Consider the following 18782-nt stretch of genomic DNA (forward strand, 5'->3'; position numbering starts at 1 on the left):
CCCAAATCTCCCTCCTGAGCTATACCTCCCACCCAAGAAATAAAATATCGTGTTCCTGTGCCCAACTCAACCCCGAGCTAAGACTCCTCATGTCCTGATACATGAACAGCGCCTCACCCTCTACGCCCCCTTATTTCCACTTCCCATCAGCGGATGGACTTAATGTTTTCTTGCAATGAAATGAGAACATTATTTGGGTGCCTTTGTTAATTTTGCTCCGGGAAAATGCACCCAACCACCTTCCCTCAAAGCACACCCTCCTTGGGGTCAAGTCTCTGAATTAGACAAACTGCTGAGACCCTCAGGGCACGGATTCCCACCATGTTCCCCTTGATCCTGGACTGGTCATTGTGGAAGTGCCGCATGGTCCACGTGCTGTTCTGGGGAAAGGCACAGGAGCGTCGGACAAGGAACCCTCCTAAGGGCAACCACCACAGGATGAGGGACACAAGGTGAGGTCACTAACTCTGTTGCAGCACTTTGCCTCTGAGTTCGACAGACTCTGAGCTCTTTCAGGGGAGGAGCCACGTCTTCCTAGGTTTACGTCTTCCCTAGTCTTTGGATAGAGCTGGGCTCTGGGTACTGTTTGCTTAACGCACACTGTGTGAGTGAGTTAATGACCGAGGCCCTGGCTGGCTGAGGCAGACCTTCCTGGTGCTGTGTGGGAGTGGGTTATGAGGATGCTGCTCTCCTGTAAGCCAATTCTGAACGAGACCACCATCCTGTGAGTCCCGGCAAGGTCCGAGCCCCTGGGTCCTGCCCACTGGGGGCATCGGAGGAGTGGTAGCAGATCACGGTGCCTCACTGCTAGCTTGCAAGGCCGTGGGACATTGGGGACATTTCTATCCTCGTAAGCCAGGACAGGGATGGTTCTCAGTTCACAGATGGGAAGAGTGAGGTGAGCACAGAGGAGTGACCCCCAGAGTTGTCTGGACCGGCAGATAAGCCTTTCCCCCTAGTTCCAGTTCCCTGCGCCTTCCCTGCTCCCTCCGTGCTGGGTTCACCCAGGCTCGCTTTTCAGCCGCTTTCTGGCTCCACCCTGCACAGCAGCCCACAGAGCACAACCAGCAAGCGCGCCTCTGCTTTGAGGGCTCTTCAGTTTGTCCACCTACTTTTCCACTTCCACGGTCTCTACTCGGGCCACAAAGTTGCTGGGCACGTAGCCTTCTCTTCCTGTGATGAGAGACTTGGCCAACCACCAGTCTCCAGCTCTAAGGTGGAGAAGGGAAGAATAAAAATGGGATAGTGGCTCCTATAGGCCTCACTCTGGGGCACTCACAGCCCTCTGCAACATGATCTCGTCCCTGGGAGACAGAGGACTCATGGAGGTGGGCTGGCAGATGAGAGGGAGCTTGTGCGAGGTGCCCAGTGACGTGGGGGCTATCTGGGTTATGTCTAAGTCACCGAGCATCTGACAGGCCCAGGGTGCTCCTGGTGCAGGGGAGAAAGGGAGATGACGCAGCCTCTGGGGTAAGAGTTGGCCAGACAGCCTGACCAACCCAAGTGGGCCGCTGTCTTCTAGTGAGTAGCCTTCCTCTTGATTAATGGGACTTGTTTAGAATTCAGTGACTGAGTACGGACTGGACAGGAAAGTCAAAAACAGGAGGAGGGCTGCTGATGAAAGGAGGCACCAGGCAGCCCACGGGGTCAAAAGGTCAGGGCTTTCCTGCTTTTGGTGCAAGGCCACTGCAGAACTTCTTGAATAAAAGCAGGCCCTGAGGGCTCCACAGGACGAGCCTGACGTTTGAGAGAGAGCAGACTTCAGAGGAGTTTCTGACAAGGAACACTGGAAATAAACGAAAACTGATTTCATGAGGAGAATCCTGTGTAAGATCTTTTCTGGCAAGGGAGACAAACGTGGACACAACTGACCTCAACACAAGCTGTGACAGTGCAGCAAGGCAAGTGATGTGGGTGCAGGAGGGCGGCAAGGAGGAGGGGACATTAGAGGTGGGTTTTGAAGGAAGAGTAGGATTTTGACAGCGGAGCAGGAGGTAGTAGATGGAACCACCCCCAAAAGACTTTGGAAAGGTAGGTGGAAGGAAGGCGATTGGGTCAAGTTTAAGAAAATGCTGAGTGACTTATTGGGGGGGCAGGGGAATGGAGAAGATATTCTGGAGGCAGCCGTGGAGGATGTGGTGGGGTGGGGTGAGGTAGGGAGATGGATGGGTGGGAGTTCTGCTGTGATAGGGAGCTGCAGAGACCTCTGACCTTGGACAGGATTCTGGAAACTTACTCCTTCAGGATCTGCAGCTTCTCTCCCTTTAGCATCTGTAGGTCCCGGTCGTTCCCTGCGGTGTAGTCATACAGGGCCACCACGAAATGCTCCTCTAGAGTGAACAAGGAAGAGATGGCCACCCCTTGGCCCACTAGAGTGATGGTAGGGGCTGGGATAAGTCTGTGCTACGAGCCACCTTCGGGTACCAAGAGGGTCAGGAAGAGGCAAGGATGGAGGGGAAGCCGTGGTGAGCCTTCTCGGTCACTGATGCAGAAGAGGAAATTCCTGTCTGGTTGACTGATTTCCTGACCTTCCTGCCAAGAACTAGGACAGGCTGCCCCTCAGGGCCCATCTTGTCTTCCTTCTGGACCCCACGTGGAACCCCTAAGGCCTGGACAGGGCTATTGTGTAAGGGAATCGACAGCCTGAGGATCTAGGGAGATTGGCTGCATGGATCTGATGGCTGCAGACTCAAGTTTGGGAACTGATGTTGGCTGATCCCTCATCACCTTCCCAGGGGAGGCACATGAGCTTCCCCTCTCCTCCTCTTCCCCACCTGCACCTTCCTGGCTCTATTCCAAAGGGGGTAGAGGTCTTGAAACACAGCAGCTGTAACTTTGACCTATAACCATGCCCAGGGCCCCGTCACAGTGCTTCTGGCTGGCAGTACCCCTGACTTCCTGGTGGTCCCTGGAACAGAGGTGAGGAGAGGGCTCCCTAGCTTGGCATGTTGTCTTTCAAATGACCACTGCTAGTGATGAGGGCTTTTCTGCACAGCTCTGCGGAGCCAAGACTCACCTGGACAAAATCACCTAGAGACCACTTAGCTTCCCCGAGGCTAGATGATGCAGTCACTAATGCATGTCATGACCTTGGGCTGGTCACCTGCCCTTGGCGGGAGGAGGGGGTTAGAATAGATGACAGCAGCCCCCTTCATTTGGTTCTGGCACCAAAGGCAGTTTATTTCTTTCCCCTGGGCTTTCTTCCTGGAAATGTGACCCCCCTGGCAGGAAGTGAAGGGCCTCCCCTGACGGTAATTAATAGTGATCCCCTAGCAGGATAAGAAACACCAGGTGAGGTCACTAACCCGGTTTCAGCACTTTGCTCCTAAGTTTGACAGACTCTGAGCTCTTTCGGGGGAGAAGCCACATCTCACTCATTTTACATCTTCCCCAGTCCTTGGATGGAGCTGGGCTCTGGGTACCATTTGCTCAGTGGATACTGAAGGAGTGAATTAATGACTCAATCCCTGGCTGGCCGAGGCAGACCTTCCTGGTGCTGTGTGGGGTTATGAGGATGCTGGGGGTGCTGCTATTCTGTAAGTCAATTCTGAACAAGGCCACCATCCTGTGAGCACCCCCTGAGGTCAGCCCCTGACCCAGGTAGGCCAAGGTCATTCATAATGTCACCTCCACAGTCCTGCTCATCAGAGTGGAAGTGGAGACTGGAGGTGAGAGAGGGTGGCGTGAGTGGTTAGAAGTCGGCAGGCAGCTTTTGAAAGTGGGCTGGGAAAGAGGGAAACGATGGTGCTTCCACAGGGAACAGACTGAGGGCTGGAGAGAAGACGCAGAGCAACCAGCCCTGCACTTTGAGGTTGGCCGTTAGGATCTTTGAAAGCCTGGATTCATGATGCTGTTTGTGTTTACTCTAACTCTTGTCTTTTTGTGCTCATTCATCGTTTGTAAAGTCCTTTTATTCTAAAATCCCACCCAGGATCAGGGACACTAAGGGAACTGGTGCTTGGTTCCTGGAGAGGCCCCCGAGGGCAGGAGAAGCCTGGAAGCTGGGCCACACGCCTAGTGGCTCCTCATTCAGCCTCTCCCAGCCTTCTCCTCTCTGGCCCTAGAGGGCCTGCACCTCGTCTTCCCCAGGGAGCTGCTCCTGACTGAGCCCCTGTTCTAAATGCACAAAGCCGAGGCCTGGGGGAGAGGGCCGTGGAGCCTCAGTTTCTAAAGCAACCCCTTCTTACCTTGGTCTGGGTGCATGTCGGGGGGTGCAGGAGCCAGGTGGTTAAACACGACCTGGAGCAGAAACACACGCACTGTGTTAGTTCAACACCCCAAAGCTTGGGCAGGGCCTGGGGGTGGGTGGGCTGCTGTGCCTGTCAGCTGGATGGTCCGTGGGGAGCTGCTCTGTTGGCACAGGTAAATTCTACATATGCTGCCGCAACTTGCCAGGTACCAGTGCCACCTCGCACAACCCCGGGACCACCTGCCGTCTTTGCCCTGGCCACACACACAGTTGGAGGAGGGCTATGTGGGGATGCCCCAACTTTTACAGCCTACAGCTGTAAAAGGCAGCTGTGGAGTGGGGGGAAAGCCAGATCACCCGGCTTAAAATCCTGGCTCTGCTATTAAAGGATGAAGTTGCGAAAGAGTATTTGTTCTCAAGAAAAATTATTTAAAAAGTGTATTTCCCTAAAACTCAGCAAATATATTCCTAGGTGTACACCCTCTAGAGAAACCTTTGCATATGTGTATTGGGAAACATGTACAAGAATGCTCCCGGCAAAAAAAGTAATAAGACATAAAAATTGTGAAAGCATGGAAATCACCCTTATGACGAATTACAGCAGAGTAGACAAATTGTGGCACAGGCAATGAAATCCTACACGGCCACGGGGGTTAATGAGCTGTAGCTACATGCGTCGATGTGGATAAAGCTCACAAATGCAAGGTACATCTGAACCCCAATCTCAGAAGAATACATGGCGTTGGATTCATCTGATTTCAAGTTCACAACAGCAAAATTAAACTAAATAGTGTTTAGGAATATATGCATATGTGATGGTACCAGAAAACCAAATAAGGAATGATAAACACATTCAGGGTAGTGGGGCCTGGGGTGAGGGGGCCGGACTGGGGGACAGTAGAGGGCTGCAGTGGAACCGTTCTCTCCTCTTCTGAAGATGGGAGGAGCTGTGCTAGGTGCTCATTTTATTTTCTTCTTTCAACTTCGCAGATGTCTTATAAATATTCTTTTTTTTTTGTATTCCATATTTATTGAACACAATTTTGAAGTAGCATTTTGCAAAATGGTATGTATGGTGTGGTTCCATTGAAAATATAAACACATAATGTAAATAACACACAGAAAAAGGGTCTGGAGATAGGAGCTCTGAAGTACTAACTCGGGTATCATTGGGTAGTGGGGTAATGAGTACTTATAATTTTTTTTGTAATTAATATGTTATGTGACTTTTTTAAAGTTAAAAACATTCCAGGCTCTACTACTTATAGCATATAATTGAGGAAATTGCTCAGTCTAAATCGGAGTTTGCCTGTTCAATCACTCATTCATTCAACAAGCATTTTATTGTTATGTGTCACGCCCCGCACTAATTTGGGATATAAATAGATAAGATGCCTGGTTTATCTAAGACATGGGATTAGCAATCCCCACCCCCCATCAGGTCACTGTTAGAATAAAGCGATGACCAGTTGGATGTGCCGGTGGAGGTAGAGAGAGCAAGAGAGGGGGTCCAGGCATGACTCCCAACTGTCCAAAACCAAAAGGAGGTAGGTGACTTGGCAGGGGGACATGAGCAGTCATCTAGAAATGCATCTTTGGGAATGCAGCAGCTGTCAAAGGGTGCTAAATGCTTTGTAAACAAACCAGAAGTACGTGACAGGCTCCAGGAAGAGTTGAGGGCCTGCTGGGGATGGGGGGGGACAAGCGCCTCCAGTCCTGGGATTCCTTTCCCAGGAGAGTAAGCTCCTTGGAATGCCAGCAGCAATGCCACGAAGGGGACAGTGACCTCCAGGAGCTTCTGGGTAGGGGTGGGGGCAGCAGATGTTGCTAAATGCCCCAGATCCTTCCGCACCACACCCTCTCCTCATGCTGACCTTTTTCATTTCCTTTTCTCTTCAAGGCTACCCTTGCGAAATGAAAACTGGCTGAGAATTATTGGGGGCTCACCACGCCTGGTCTTGTGCTAAAGGCAATACGTCATTGTGTGGCATACTTGTATATACATTGCATATTGTTACATCCCTAACAGAAAGGCACTTTTGCTGTACCCATTTTACAGATGCAGAAACTGAGGCATAGGGGAGTTAAGTAAGCTACTTCAAAGCACACAACCTAATAGATTTAAACTCCAGCAATCTGGCTGCTAAACGTTGAACTACACTGCCACTCCGATGTGAGTTAGGGTGGCAGGGGGAGGGGGCCTGTTTGTCAGAGCCCTGAGTTATCTTGAGATGGTGCTGAGGCTGGCAGGAAACAAGCAGCAGCCCCCAGGGAGCCACACGTGCTCGGTGCTTTCCCTCCTGCCCGTCCCTCTCCAGCTGGGAACAGATCACTCACCAGGGGTGGCAGTGGCGGGGGATCTTTGCTTTGGGCGCTGACCTTCACAGGGCTCCATCGGCCCTTCTCCTTCTCCTTCTCCTTCTCCTTCTCCCTCTCTTTCTCCTTCTCCTTCTCCTGCTTTTTGCTGCTCACCATTCCCATCCTGTCGGAGAGCACACAGCAGATTGGCGATGTGAGTAGGTCTTCAGAGCCTCTGTGCAGAAGAGCTCCCCCAACCCCTTCCGGGTGGCCAATCAGAAAGTGGGGTGGAAGTGGGGGCGGTGAAGGTCCAAGTCAGAATACAAGGCAGAAGGGGGCTGGGTGGGCGGAGCTTGCATCCATCTTTTTTCCCAGAGCAGGAAGAAGTTGCCTAGAGAGGAAAAATGACTGGATTTAGGACACAGAGATGATCTGGCCTAAGGAAACCGCCAGAAACTGGTGGGGTGGATCCCAGTCCCCTGGGGACAGGAGCCTTGGCGGCGAGGCCACATGGGGTTCTAGAAAGAGTCTGACCGACATGTCTCGGTTTTAGTCTTCCTTTAGCCACTGGCTGCGTCACTTGGGAAAGGCACGTTTGCCTTCTCCGCCTGTTAGAACACGTCTGGGGTTCTTTCCCGCTCCGATTTTCAGGTGAGATGCTTTAAATTTAGGGCATGCTGATGGTACAGGCCTCTAAGGCCAGCTGCAGCGTCTCAGGAACATCAGGGAATCTTTTTTAGAGGTAAGAGAAACGTGGTCAAGATTTTTCTTGGGTAAAGAATCTTGGGGTGACAAACGTGGAAAAGACCGTAGAGACCAGGGCCGCCATCACCACCACATCACCACCACCCTTGTTCCAGGGGCAGCTACGTAGGGAGGGCTTACTCTTGACCAGCACCTTCACAAACCCTATCTCGTATCATCCTTTCAACTCTAAAGTAAGCATAAGTGGGTATCATTACTGTCCAGGACTGAGGTTTGAAACATTAAATGGCTGGTTCGTGTTCAAACAATTAACCAATGCAAAGACAACTCTGGAGACCTGGCTGACCCCAGACCACGCCACTCCACCTCACAGCTGGCCCAACCCCAAGAGGCAGACATGGAGAGAGGAAAGGGCCTTGAGTTCCCAGTGCCTGCCTGAAGGGCCGAGGGGTTGCTGGAGAGTTCCTGATTGCCTTTGGAAGTACGCACAGTATTTCATCGATTCTAAGATGCATCTTTTTTCACATTTCAATATCTCTGAAACTGGGATGTGTCTTATATGTGACGATGATTCATGAAGTAATTAACAGCATCATTTTTTTCTCTTTTAGTGATACATAAAATAAAAGCTACCCTTCCAAGCAGGGTGTCTTAGATTCAGTGATACGCGGTAATGCTTTTCTTCCAGAGAGGTGAAAGCATATGCCTCATATTATTTCTCCTCAAATTCACCTTGAAAAGACTATAATAATTTTGAATATAGGACAGAGAGCCATAGTAACAAACAATCCACAAGTATTTTTTTTTGTGGGTCCCGCATACAGAACGTGTAATACTTTACATTTGTAAAGAAGAATACTTTTTGTATTTAAGTAGTTTCTTCCTATCAGTTCAGATCAACTTTAGCATCAAATGAAATACAATGCCAAAGTTACAGGCCAACATTCCAGTTTTCAGAGATTTTTGGGTATCAGAATTTTGAATAAGGGATTACGGGTTTGTATTAGGAAGTGCTACTGAATTTTATCAGGTGCCTATTTAGTATCTACGAATATAATAATTTTTCTCCTTTAATTTGTTGATGTAATGACTTGTGTTGATAATTTTCTGCTATGGGAACATCCATTCATTCTGGAATAAAAGCTATTTGGTTACAGTGCATTAGTCTTTTTGATACATGGATGGATCCTATTTGTTAATATTTTATTTAGAATGAGAATCTTTAATCCTAAGTGGAATTCGTCTATGAGATGTTAGCATTAAGATGATGCTGGCGTCATAACACACACTGCGGAGCTCTCTATCTTTTTTCCTATGGTCTTGGATAGTTTAATAACATTGGGACTATCTGTTCTTTAAAGACTAGATAGAACTCAGTGGTAAGTAATCTGTTGCCGGGGCCCTTTTAAATAGTAGATCTTTAAATACATTTCCAATTTCTTCTACGGGAATTGGTCTGTCCCCATTTTTCCTCCTCCTTGCACCATTTTGATGATTTATATGATTTACAGGAGATATTTGATTTACTCTACATTTTCCAATTTGTTGCTATAAAGTTTTACATTGTATTGTCTTGTAATTATTTTAATCTCTTCTCTTTCTTGATTATACTTCTTTCTTGTTCCTAATATAAATTGTGTACTATCAATATAATTACAATTTTAATTGGATAAAATTATCTGAGTAAAGTTTTAACTCATCTTTAAAATTATGAAAAATAAGACTGTAATCAAAACAGCATGAAATTGGAATAGGACTAGACACGTAATCAGTGGAGCAGAATAATAGGCATGCAAATAGATTCCAGTATATATGGGAGCTGCGTATATGAAAAAGGTGGCATTTTAATTCAGTGGAGAACTGATGGTTTATTTTAATAAATGATGTTGGGAAAATGGCTATCTACCTAGAAGAAAATATTTTTCCCAGAAAAATTAGAACTCTACCTTACACCATATTAAAAAATAAATTCTAAGTGTATTGAAGAAAAATATAAAAAAAAATTAATTGGAAAAGAATTAAAGAGACTATACAAATGACTCAGAGTTTGAAGATAACAATTAACAAAGATAGAATAGCCAGAAGCTGAGAGGCCAAAAAGACAAATTCATAAACATTAAAGGTATTACAAAGAAACCATCATAAAGTCAATAGATAAAGCAATAGATTGGGGAAAAGATTTGTGAAGCATACGGCAAATAAATGCCTATTTATAATATACACAGAGGTCATGAAAATTGACAAGAAGTATGGGCCTAGTATACAATCCACTCAATAGAAAAATGAGTAATAAATAGGCAATTCATCCAACATAAATCCAAATAGCTAAGTAAATGTGAAAAATGTTAAAATTACTTACCAATTGGAAAATGCAAATTAAGATAACAATAAAACATCACATTTCATCAATAAGCTTGAGAGAAAAATGAAAGGAATGATATACGAATTGTTGATAGCAAAACAAGGGAAAATTGTGTTTTCACACTCTTGGTATAAAAGTATTTATTATAGTTATTATTTCATCTGTTCTTCCCCACTCCATTTCTAAGATGAAACCTCTAGGAGGGTTGGGTTCTTCGTTCTATTCACTGTTGAATCCAAATTGCTAAAACTGTGCCTGGCACGGGGTACGTGCTTAATAAATATTTATTGAACAAATAAAATATGAAATATGACCGGCCTTTTAGAAAGCAATCTTTCAAGTTCTGTTAAAAATTACACATAACTTTTGATTTACAATCCCACTTCTGGGAATCTCACGGAGTAATAAAACATCATTATACAGGAATATATGAGATACAAAAATGTTTATGGCAGCAATAGTTGCAGCAGCAAAAAAAAAAAAAAACAAAACGAGACTTTGTAACTGCTCATCTATCAGAGAATTGTTGAATAAAGCTGCAATCTGCAAGTCTCTACCATACGCAACTGTTAAAAAGAATGTACTAGATCTTTACCAGTGAGGCTAAGAGGCATTTCTACAACGTGCCATTACGTGAGAAAAGCAAGATGCGAAGAAGAGCATGCGGTCATCCCATATTTGGAAACCAAAGAACGAGAAAAGAAACCCCTACTTGGCACGCGCATGTGCTTTTACATGGGGAGAGGTTCGGGAGGATGGACACCGAGCTGTTTACTTTGGTTATTGGTGGGGGAAGTAGAAAGAAGAGGTGAAAGGCCGGAAAAAAAGCACAAATTAAAAAATTTGTGTGAGGGGATGAGTAGGTTAATGCAAAGCAGTGCCCCAAAAAGACATTTCCTAAAATGTTAATATTGTTTATCTCAGGTGATAGAACTTCATATGACTTTTACTTTCTTTCTTATAATTTTATATATTCCTCGAATTCTTTAATAGTAAGCATATATTATTGGATCAAGCAGAAAAATAGAAAGAGAATGTGAATGACTTGCCCAGAAATAGAGAGGGCATAAGGCCTGGAGCCAGGGCCAACTCAACTTCTGGAGAATGGCCACTGAGCCTCAGGCCTTTCCTGACCTCTCCCTGGCTCAGCAAAGAGTCAGCAGGCAGCAGCTTCTAGAATTTTCCAGACTTGAACTCCTGCTTCTGTGCCTGCCCAAATGACCAGCCCTATCTGTTCAGCCATATTGCCACCAATTGTAAACTTCCTGGGCAAACATTTATGTCAGCTTAAACAACGTAATCGAACATTTCAATAACTTGACAGAAAGTAAAATTCCTAAAATTAAATCACCCGCTACTTACACTTTTTTGTCCTCCGACTCCTTAGCAGTGTACGTATATACAGATGATTTCCCATGGGTGTTATAAAAACATAGGTTCTCTATGGGTCCCTCCGCCCCAAAGGCTCTGACTGGAGAATAGTTACTCTGGAGGCCATGTGACAACCCGAGCTGTGTCTGGTGCTCGAGGTGCCACCTGCTGTGATATTTTAGCAGTTTCAGGCTGGGTGGAGCCGGAAAATGCAGAAGTCCATGCAAAAGCAAAGTGTAGCACGTGCAGGTCCCAGGTGGCTCCAGGTGGCTCTGCTGCCTGGAGAAGACACTGGCCTCCTTTCTAGTGGGGAAGGGTGGATGGGAGAAGGGTGTGAGTTTGAGTGAGTTTGTGTGTGTGTGTGAAAGAGAGAGAAAGAGCAAGCACATGCACCATATACGTATGCTTGTGTGTGTGTGTGTGTGTGTGTGTGTGTGTGTGTGTGTCAGTAGTGAGGGGGGCTAGCAAGAGGAGGAGAACGTGGGGGAGGGGACTTCTGTTTGTTTATTTGGAATGGATTAGACCCCCACACAGAGTTTAACCAGAGCAGGGAGGTCAATGTTTGCCCAGGGGAGATGCTCAAAGCCTGAAACAGCCTCAGCCTGACAGGGGATGTGGTGGAGGCAGCAACTAAAAATAGAGAAACTAGAAAGCATTTATTTACAGTTGCCTAGCATTTCACAGGTTGAAAAGCACTTGACATATGTGATTTATTTGATATTCCTGATAGCATCGGTAGGTTGGTTACAATTATCCTCATCTTACAGCTGAAGATAGAGTGGCGAGGTGGCTTGCTAAGGTCACACTGACGGCAGCAGAGATAGGAGCTGGAGGGTGTTTTCTGTCCCAATCCTGCCCCGTACTCAGTGCCCAAAGCAGGTGCACGGGTGGCCCACCTCGGGCTCCATCCCCCTCGGCCCACAGTTCAGCTTCAGGCTCAGATACCCTGTCCTCCTTGGTCAGGGCTGCTGCCACCTGCCTCCAAAGCCCTCGTGTCCAGAGGAGAAGCCTCCTGGGGAGCTGCTGGAGAGAGGTCTGGGGGCTGGGGGCCACTCTGGAATTTCAGGCAGAGACCTGGACAGCCTTCTCCCTCCTCCCTGGTCCAGCGGAGTGAGTGGGTGGTTCAAAGAACCGAGACTCAAAAGCAGGCTACTTATTGGCTGTGTGAACTTGGGCAAATCCCTTAATCTCTCTGAGTCTCGGTTTCGTTACTTATAAAATGGGGAGGTGTGAAACCGTCCCTTGTTTCATACATAAAGCCTTTCTGAAAAAGCATACTCAAAAGTGAATGCTGAAAAAATGGTCAAACAATTAACTTTCCTATTTTGGGGGGAGGGGGCCGTTCTGTTTCTGCAGAATTCAACCATGTTATGAAATTCTCAACTCCACCCTGCCTATTTGGCAAATCTTCACAAGGTATTTTCAGCCTTTTGCAGATGTCTTTTAATTATGCACTTATCCATGGCTATGGGCGTAATTCCAATGACTATTTGTGTAAAACTAGGGAAAAATGCACCAAAATATTAGAACAATTGTGCAAACACTACAACCCAGATGAAACGATCATCCTGCCAAGACTGAGCTGCTGGCAGGCTGGTGACAGTCCACCGTGATGGTCAGGAATGTTCGTTCACCAGCTGACGTGCTCAAGTCCAAATTCAACATATGGAAAATGTTTTGGGATATTGACACATAATGAGCAACTATGTAGGCTTTATAGAGGTCAAGGACTAACGGCCTATACATAATCCACATGGTTGTCATGTGAACCAAACAAGATGAGTGTGAGAAAGAAATGAGAACACACAGAGCACTAAATATATATTAGCTAGAGAATGACTGGGGCGTTCGGGTGACATCTTCCCTCTCCAGAGCTTCATGATGCCCAAGGTGGCCCTGGGATCCACTGGGATTTCCTACCTTTCCTTTGGGGCTGAGGGCCTGGTGTTGGGAGCCAGGGTGTTTGGTGGTGGTGGTGGGTGGGGAGACAAAGGCCATCGTGGATGGTGGGCTGCTGTGGCCCAGAGAAGTGTTGATGGCTCTGAGTCCCTCCACTTGCACTGGCTGCTCCAGGAGCCCAAGCATGTCATTTTAGAGACAGAGGGATGATTTGGTTGAAAAAAATCTCACGCATGATGTCAACCCTGGAATGCATGTGGTTTCACGACAGAAAAATCAGTTTACTGTTTTAAATAGCAGGTACTATCATGTGTTAAGTGATTCTCATGTGCTAGACACTGGGGTGGACCCCTACAGACACTGTCCTGTTCGAGAGAGGCCACATAGCACAGTAGACAAGAATGCTGAGGTCTGATTCCTAGTTTCAGTATTTTCTCCCTGTGTGTCCTTGGGTAAGTTGCTTAACATTTCTGTCTCTTAGTCTCAGGATAATAATAGTTTCTATCCCGAAGCGTTGTAAGGATTAAATTAGTTATTACATGCCATTAGCACATCTTGGAACAGTGCCTGGCCCACGGTAAGTGTTTAATAAATATTTCACTATCATTCCACATATACAAATAATCAATAATAGTAATTTCTTTAGTAACTGTGTGAGATAGGCATTATTGCCTTCTTTCTACAGATGAAACAGACTTGAGACAGGAAGCAACTCTCCAAGTCAAGTGGCTGGTAAGCTGTTGGGCTGGCCTTCCATCCAGTTCTCACTGGCTCCTGTCTGTGACCTGGAAACCTTGCTGTGTTATCTGCTGAAAGCTTTACTTTTCTAACTTGACCTGCCAGACATGGGTGGGCAGCAACAAGGTGGAACACGTGAGCCTATCCACACTGCCAGGGCTCATCCTGGGTGTTGGCTGCCATGATGAGATGCCAGCTTTCCATCGGTGAGTTCCCTCTTCCCTCATGGAGCATTTGCCAACATCCAGGCATTCTAAGTCCTGCGCCCTACGAATCCACTAATGCGATGCCCATTTCCTAGATGAGTAAAGTATAGTGATGGGCTTATGACTCTGAATTAAAGAGGCCAAAGAATTTGAATTGAAATCCCATTTTTAGAGTATCAACTTCAGGATAACTCACTTGAATGAGGCTACCTCACCTTTGCCTCCGTATTGATTTCTCCGCCTGTGAGTATGAAACAGTCACAGCATTGGCTGTGCTCATTCAGTCACTGTCAAGCATAGACCGTGTCAGGCATAGCAGAGATACAGAGATGAAACACGGAAGGAGTCTGCCCTCGTGGTAAGACAAAGAACTGAGACGTATTCCCAAATTACGACAATTCAGGGTAGGTAGGATTACATATAGAAGAGAGGTTCTGTGAGCTCAGCAAGAAGAAATCACTTCCACCTGGGAGAAAACACTAGCTGGACCTTAAAGGATGGTTCAGATATAATTTTTTAGATTAAAACTATTTTTAATGAAAAATTTCAAAATATAAAAAATAAAGAGTGTAATGAACACCCATATATTCATCACCCAGATTCAACAATTATCTTTAAAAATTATTTTCTTGATTGAAGTATTTTAAGACAAATCATTTTATAAATAAAAGCTTGAAATTGAAATAAAATGAGATAAATACCTTGAAACATGCCATGCCACCTCCACATGTTTGTATGTGTCTCTAAAACATGGAGACATTTTCTCACAGAACCACAATGTCATTATCATACCTAACAAAACTAGCGATAATTCCATGGTATTACCTGACATCCAGTCCATAATCAGATTTCCCCAATTGTCTCAAAAATGGCTTCTCGCTCGTGGTTTGTCCTATTCAAGATTCAAACAAGCTTCACACATTACATAGGATTGTTATGTCTCTTAAGTCTCCCTTACTGGAGGTGCCCCTGCCCCCCACTTAGGTTTGTTTCATGCCATCAATTTGTGAAAACCAGGGTGGTCGTATAGAATGTTCTGCATTCTTCATTTTGCTTCCTTGTGATGGCTCATAATGTGTTCCTCTCTCTTCCTATTTCTTGCACATAGAGTTAATTCTATAGGCTCCATTAGATTCAGGTTCATCTTTTTTCTGGTAGGGGTGCCTTATGGGGGTGACATGTGCTGCATGTCACATACTATCAGGAGGCTCACTCTGTCTGGCTGCACCACTCTAGTGATGCTAAGATAGATCTAGATTGAGGTGATGTTGGTCTGATCCCTCTGTTGAGAAGCTCCTCATCAACATTTCAACGAATGATCCATTCGGGGGTTACTAAATACTGATGCTCTAATTCCGTCATTGCTCCCACATTCGTTAGCTGGGAGTTGAGAGTGTACAGGATGAGAATGAGAGAACACTACAAAAAATGCCGTGCATAATTCCCCCAGGGTTGGGTAAGTGTTTGGATATAGAGGAATAGTTTTTTCCCAAAGACATAGAGACAGGAACCTTGTTCAGAAAACCGAGTTTTTCCATTGGCTGCGTTGCAGAGCATATGATAAAATTATTCAAGAAACCACAGTTAACGCCTTGTGGGATACTTTTAAATACCAGTAGAATATTTGCCCAGTACTAACATAGGACATGACGTAGAGTTGTAACTCCTGGCTGAGTGTGTAAGGGCCACTGTGCACCTGCGGGCCACCCCCCTCCACCCCACCCCATCAAGGGGCGAGTAGCAGTGGCGACTTGTGACTTGTGTGTGCCTTTAGGCAAAGTGGCTGCCAGTTTAGGCACAGTGAGGAGGAGACACACATGTAGCTTTTTCAACTTTGTAAGGTGAAAATATATCCGCAGTGGAAATTAACTCCCCGCAATGGTAAAGTTGATGGAAAAGATTTTCAGGTGGTCAAAAGTGTGAGGGGCTGAACAAAACTTCAGGAAGGAAGACAGCATTCTGGTGAAGCTGTGTTAAGTAAAAAATAGACAGATGTTCACTGAGTCACCTACATTTGATTCTGCTGACATAGAGAAGCTTGAAATCTGTTAGGCAATTATGCAGAAAAGTGGCACCGTGTTGATATTTAAATTCTTACGATAATTACAGCCTGCGAGTAAAATTCATTTATTTGGAGACATCATCTAACTATATATGTATAAATTAAAAAAACCCCACAACAGTGATAATTAAAACATGCTACTGAAACGTATTTTGTACTGGTGGGTCTATGGACCTTAGTCTACTTTTCAGTTTCTAAATTTTTTCTGCATTGTTTTCATTTTTAAAAGTTGAAGAAAAAGTTAAGTTGTGAGTTCACTACTTCCTAATGGGGTCAGTTACAATTCCTTAGCACAATAATTCTCAAACCTCAGTTTGCCTTATAACCAGCTAGGAGTCTGTAGACTCCTGAGGCCCAGCCCAACAGTTCTGACGTATAGGTCCAGGGTGGGGCCCCAGGACCTGTATTTGTAACAAGTGCCCCCAATGATGCTGATGTGACAGGTTCATCAACCCCACTTCATGAAGTGCCTTTCTCTTATACGGCTGTGCTTCTGAAGTATAACTTGTGAAAAGGATTAAAAGACAGTCCTGCAGACCTTGGGTATTTCTTCATATGAGCCCCTCATAAATAATGCTTCAGTTTTCCTGCCAGGGGTCCTCTTGTCTTTAAATGAGATGATTTTTTTCTGTCCTCCATACACATGTTCCTTACATATTAATATAATTCTGCACAGTTTTTTGACATGGGGGAAATAACTTCTCTTTCTATTGTAGCGACTAGCGTCTCTCTGATACTTGTGGTTCACAAAGCATTTTCACACACTGCCTCTCAGGAGCCTCAGACGACCCTGTGAACTAAACAGTGTCGTCATCAAGACCCTCGTCCTCAAACAGGAGACTGAGGACAGACAGGTGAAGGAGCTGCAGCAAGGAACAGGGATTTGAGGCCTGTCTCTGACCTCAGAGCCTTGTTCTCTCACACCCGGGCTCACAGCTATCTTCCCAGATACGCATCTGCTCACCGCTTGAATTTCTTTAAAAAGACACTATCCCTCATTCAGCCTTTTTGAGCCACTTCTCCAATGTTTATTAAGCACAACTCAGAGATGGAATTTGTAAACAAAGGGAAGCTGGTGCCATGAAGCACCTCTGCCAAGTTTGGGGCGGGGGTACTATTTGGACTGAAAAAGCTGGCTCTATTATCTGCTTTCAAACACAAAGTTGTAAAAGGTTAAAGACAGAAAAAGAAAAAAAAGGTCTTAGGTACCTGACGTTTTTCAGTTAATTGTAATTATTGGGTGGATCTAGGGACATAGATGTCCAGCTAGAGACACAGAGATTTAAGATTAACTTAGAAAACTTTGTTGTAGGATTTGCCTATCACATGAAACCATGAACACTCATGATTACCATCGCAGTGCCTAGTACTCCTTCCTGCTCAAGGCCCGACGATACTACGCTATGTGCTCTACATAGAGGATACCTAGGCCTGACAGCAGACACACTCCTTCCCATTTTACAGATGATGAAACTGAGGCTCAGGGAGGATTAAGGACTTGCTCAAGACCATACAGTGAGTCACAGACTTGGTATTTGAAAACCGATTCTATCTGGCTCCAAAGTCTGGCTGATTTCACTCTGTGCTAAAGATGTGAGGTAATGAAAATAAAATCCTTGTGATGACATCTGTGACGAACGTGAAACTAATTAGAAAATTATGTGTAAGTGATAAATAAGTAAAAGTGGATTATAGTAGGATTTTAGAACAGAATGAGGGTCTTGGAGATTTTCAAGTGATTCATTTATTTATAATTGCAATTCTCATTCTGGACCAGTTTTGTTATCCAGGGCCAGGCAAGCTTGTCTGAGTGAGCCACCTTACTGAGCAGTGTGGAATAATAGATTAATCTCACATTGAGGAAGGTCTGTGGTATGCGCTTTAGGGTTCTACCTTTAACCTCTCGTAGTCAATATTTTATCAGCAATTTGTATGCAGACATAACAATCTTGCTCATTAGAATTTGAGAAGATATAAAATGAGAGGAAAAACTAATAGAGCCAGAATTAAAAGAAAAAAAATCCCTCAGGAATGATTGCTCAAAACTAATAAGTGGAATTAAAATAAGAGTAGAAAGCATGCAATTTAGGCTCAAAAAATCACCCAGTGAGGCCCCATAGCAGAGAGGTCTGCCTCAATAGCAGTGTGTGAGGGACAACACTGTGGGTGCGATGTTGACAGCACTTCTTGACTTTGGGAACCCACAGAAATGTGTTGAATTTTGGCTTCGCTGCTTAAGCTGTTTGACAAAGATAATGTGATCTATCCACTCCAAGCCTCTGTTTCCTCATCTGTGTAATGGAAATAGAATGCTTACCTTGCATAATTGTTATAAGAAATAATGACAGTGTATATAAGAGGCTGGCATATAGTTTGTGTTTCATAAAAGTAGGAATTTTTGTCTGGGAAGACTTAGAAGTGCCAGTGGGTAATAAGTTATCAAATCTGGGAACAGCCACCATCGCGACCGTTGTGCTCATTCATGGCAGTGAGCATGATTATTGGTGGCAGGCACTGCAATTAGCACTACGTACCTTGTTTTACTTTTTTAGAAAGCCAGTCTTGTTGTTACCTTCTTACCTATTTCTCACACTTTCGGAAGAGCCCACACATCTCACACAAAATGCACAGTCTGTCCTTCCGTTCAGGGAAGGGGCCTGTGAGGAAACAGTTCCGCACAACTGCAGAGGAAATCTATATCAGCTGTCAACACGGAACAGTGCAGTCCTTTATCCATAAATACAAACAGTCAATCAAGTGTCAGAAGAATCAGAAGAAAATGAGCAACATGAAAAAGAGGATTAAAAATAAACAGAATAATTCAGGAGGAAGCAGAGATACAGTGCAGAAAATAACTTTTTTTTTTTTTTTTTTAGCTGAGGAAGATCAGCCTTGAGCTAACATGCTGCCAATTTTCCTCTTTTTGCATGTGATCTGCCACCACAGCATGGC

The 18782-nt window shown here is 45.2% G+C and overlaps 1 protein-coding gene across 4 annotated transcripts in view; it reads right to left on the bottom strand.

The window, feature by feature from the left end:
- BLK (BLK proto-oncogene, Src family tyrosine kinase) overlaps positions 1-18782 on the bottom strand; it is a 75865-nt gene that overhangs the window by 13698 nt on the left and 43385 nt on the right. Inside the window, exons 1-5 of one of the 4 annotated variants that reach the window (XM_058550400.1) lie at positions 10917-11040; positions 6527-6671; positions 4188-4239; positions 2237-2330; positions 1113-1211 (exon numbers count right to left, since the gene is read on the bottom strand). In XM_058550400.1, coding sequence (XP_058406383.1) covers positions 1113-1211; positions 2237-2330; positions 4188-4239; positions 6527-6670 — 389 coding nt within the window. In that variant the 5' untranslated portion in view covers position 6671; positions 10917-11040. Of the gene's footprint in view, positions 1-1112; positions 1212-2236; positions 2331-4187; positions 4240-6526; positions 6879-10916; positions 11041-18782 lie in introns of those variants that run through there. The other 3 variants (XM_058550398.1, XM_058550401.1, XM_058550399.1) reach the window with 3 other exon arrangements.

Source organism: Diceros bicornis, chromosome 11 (assembly GCF_020826845.1).
Source record: "Diceros bicornis minor isolate mBicDic1 chromosome 11, mDicBic1.mat.cur, whole genome shotgun sequence".
Lineage (NCBI taxonomy): Eukaryota > Metazoa > Chordata > Mammalia > Perissodactyla > Rhinocerotidae > Diceros > Diceros bicornis.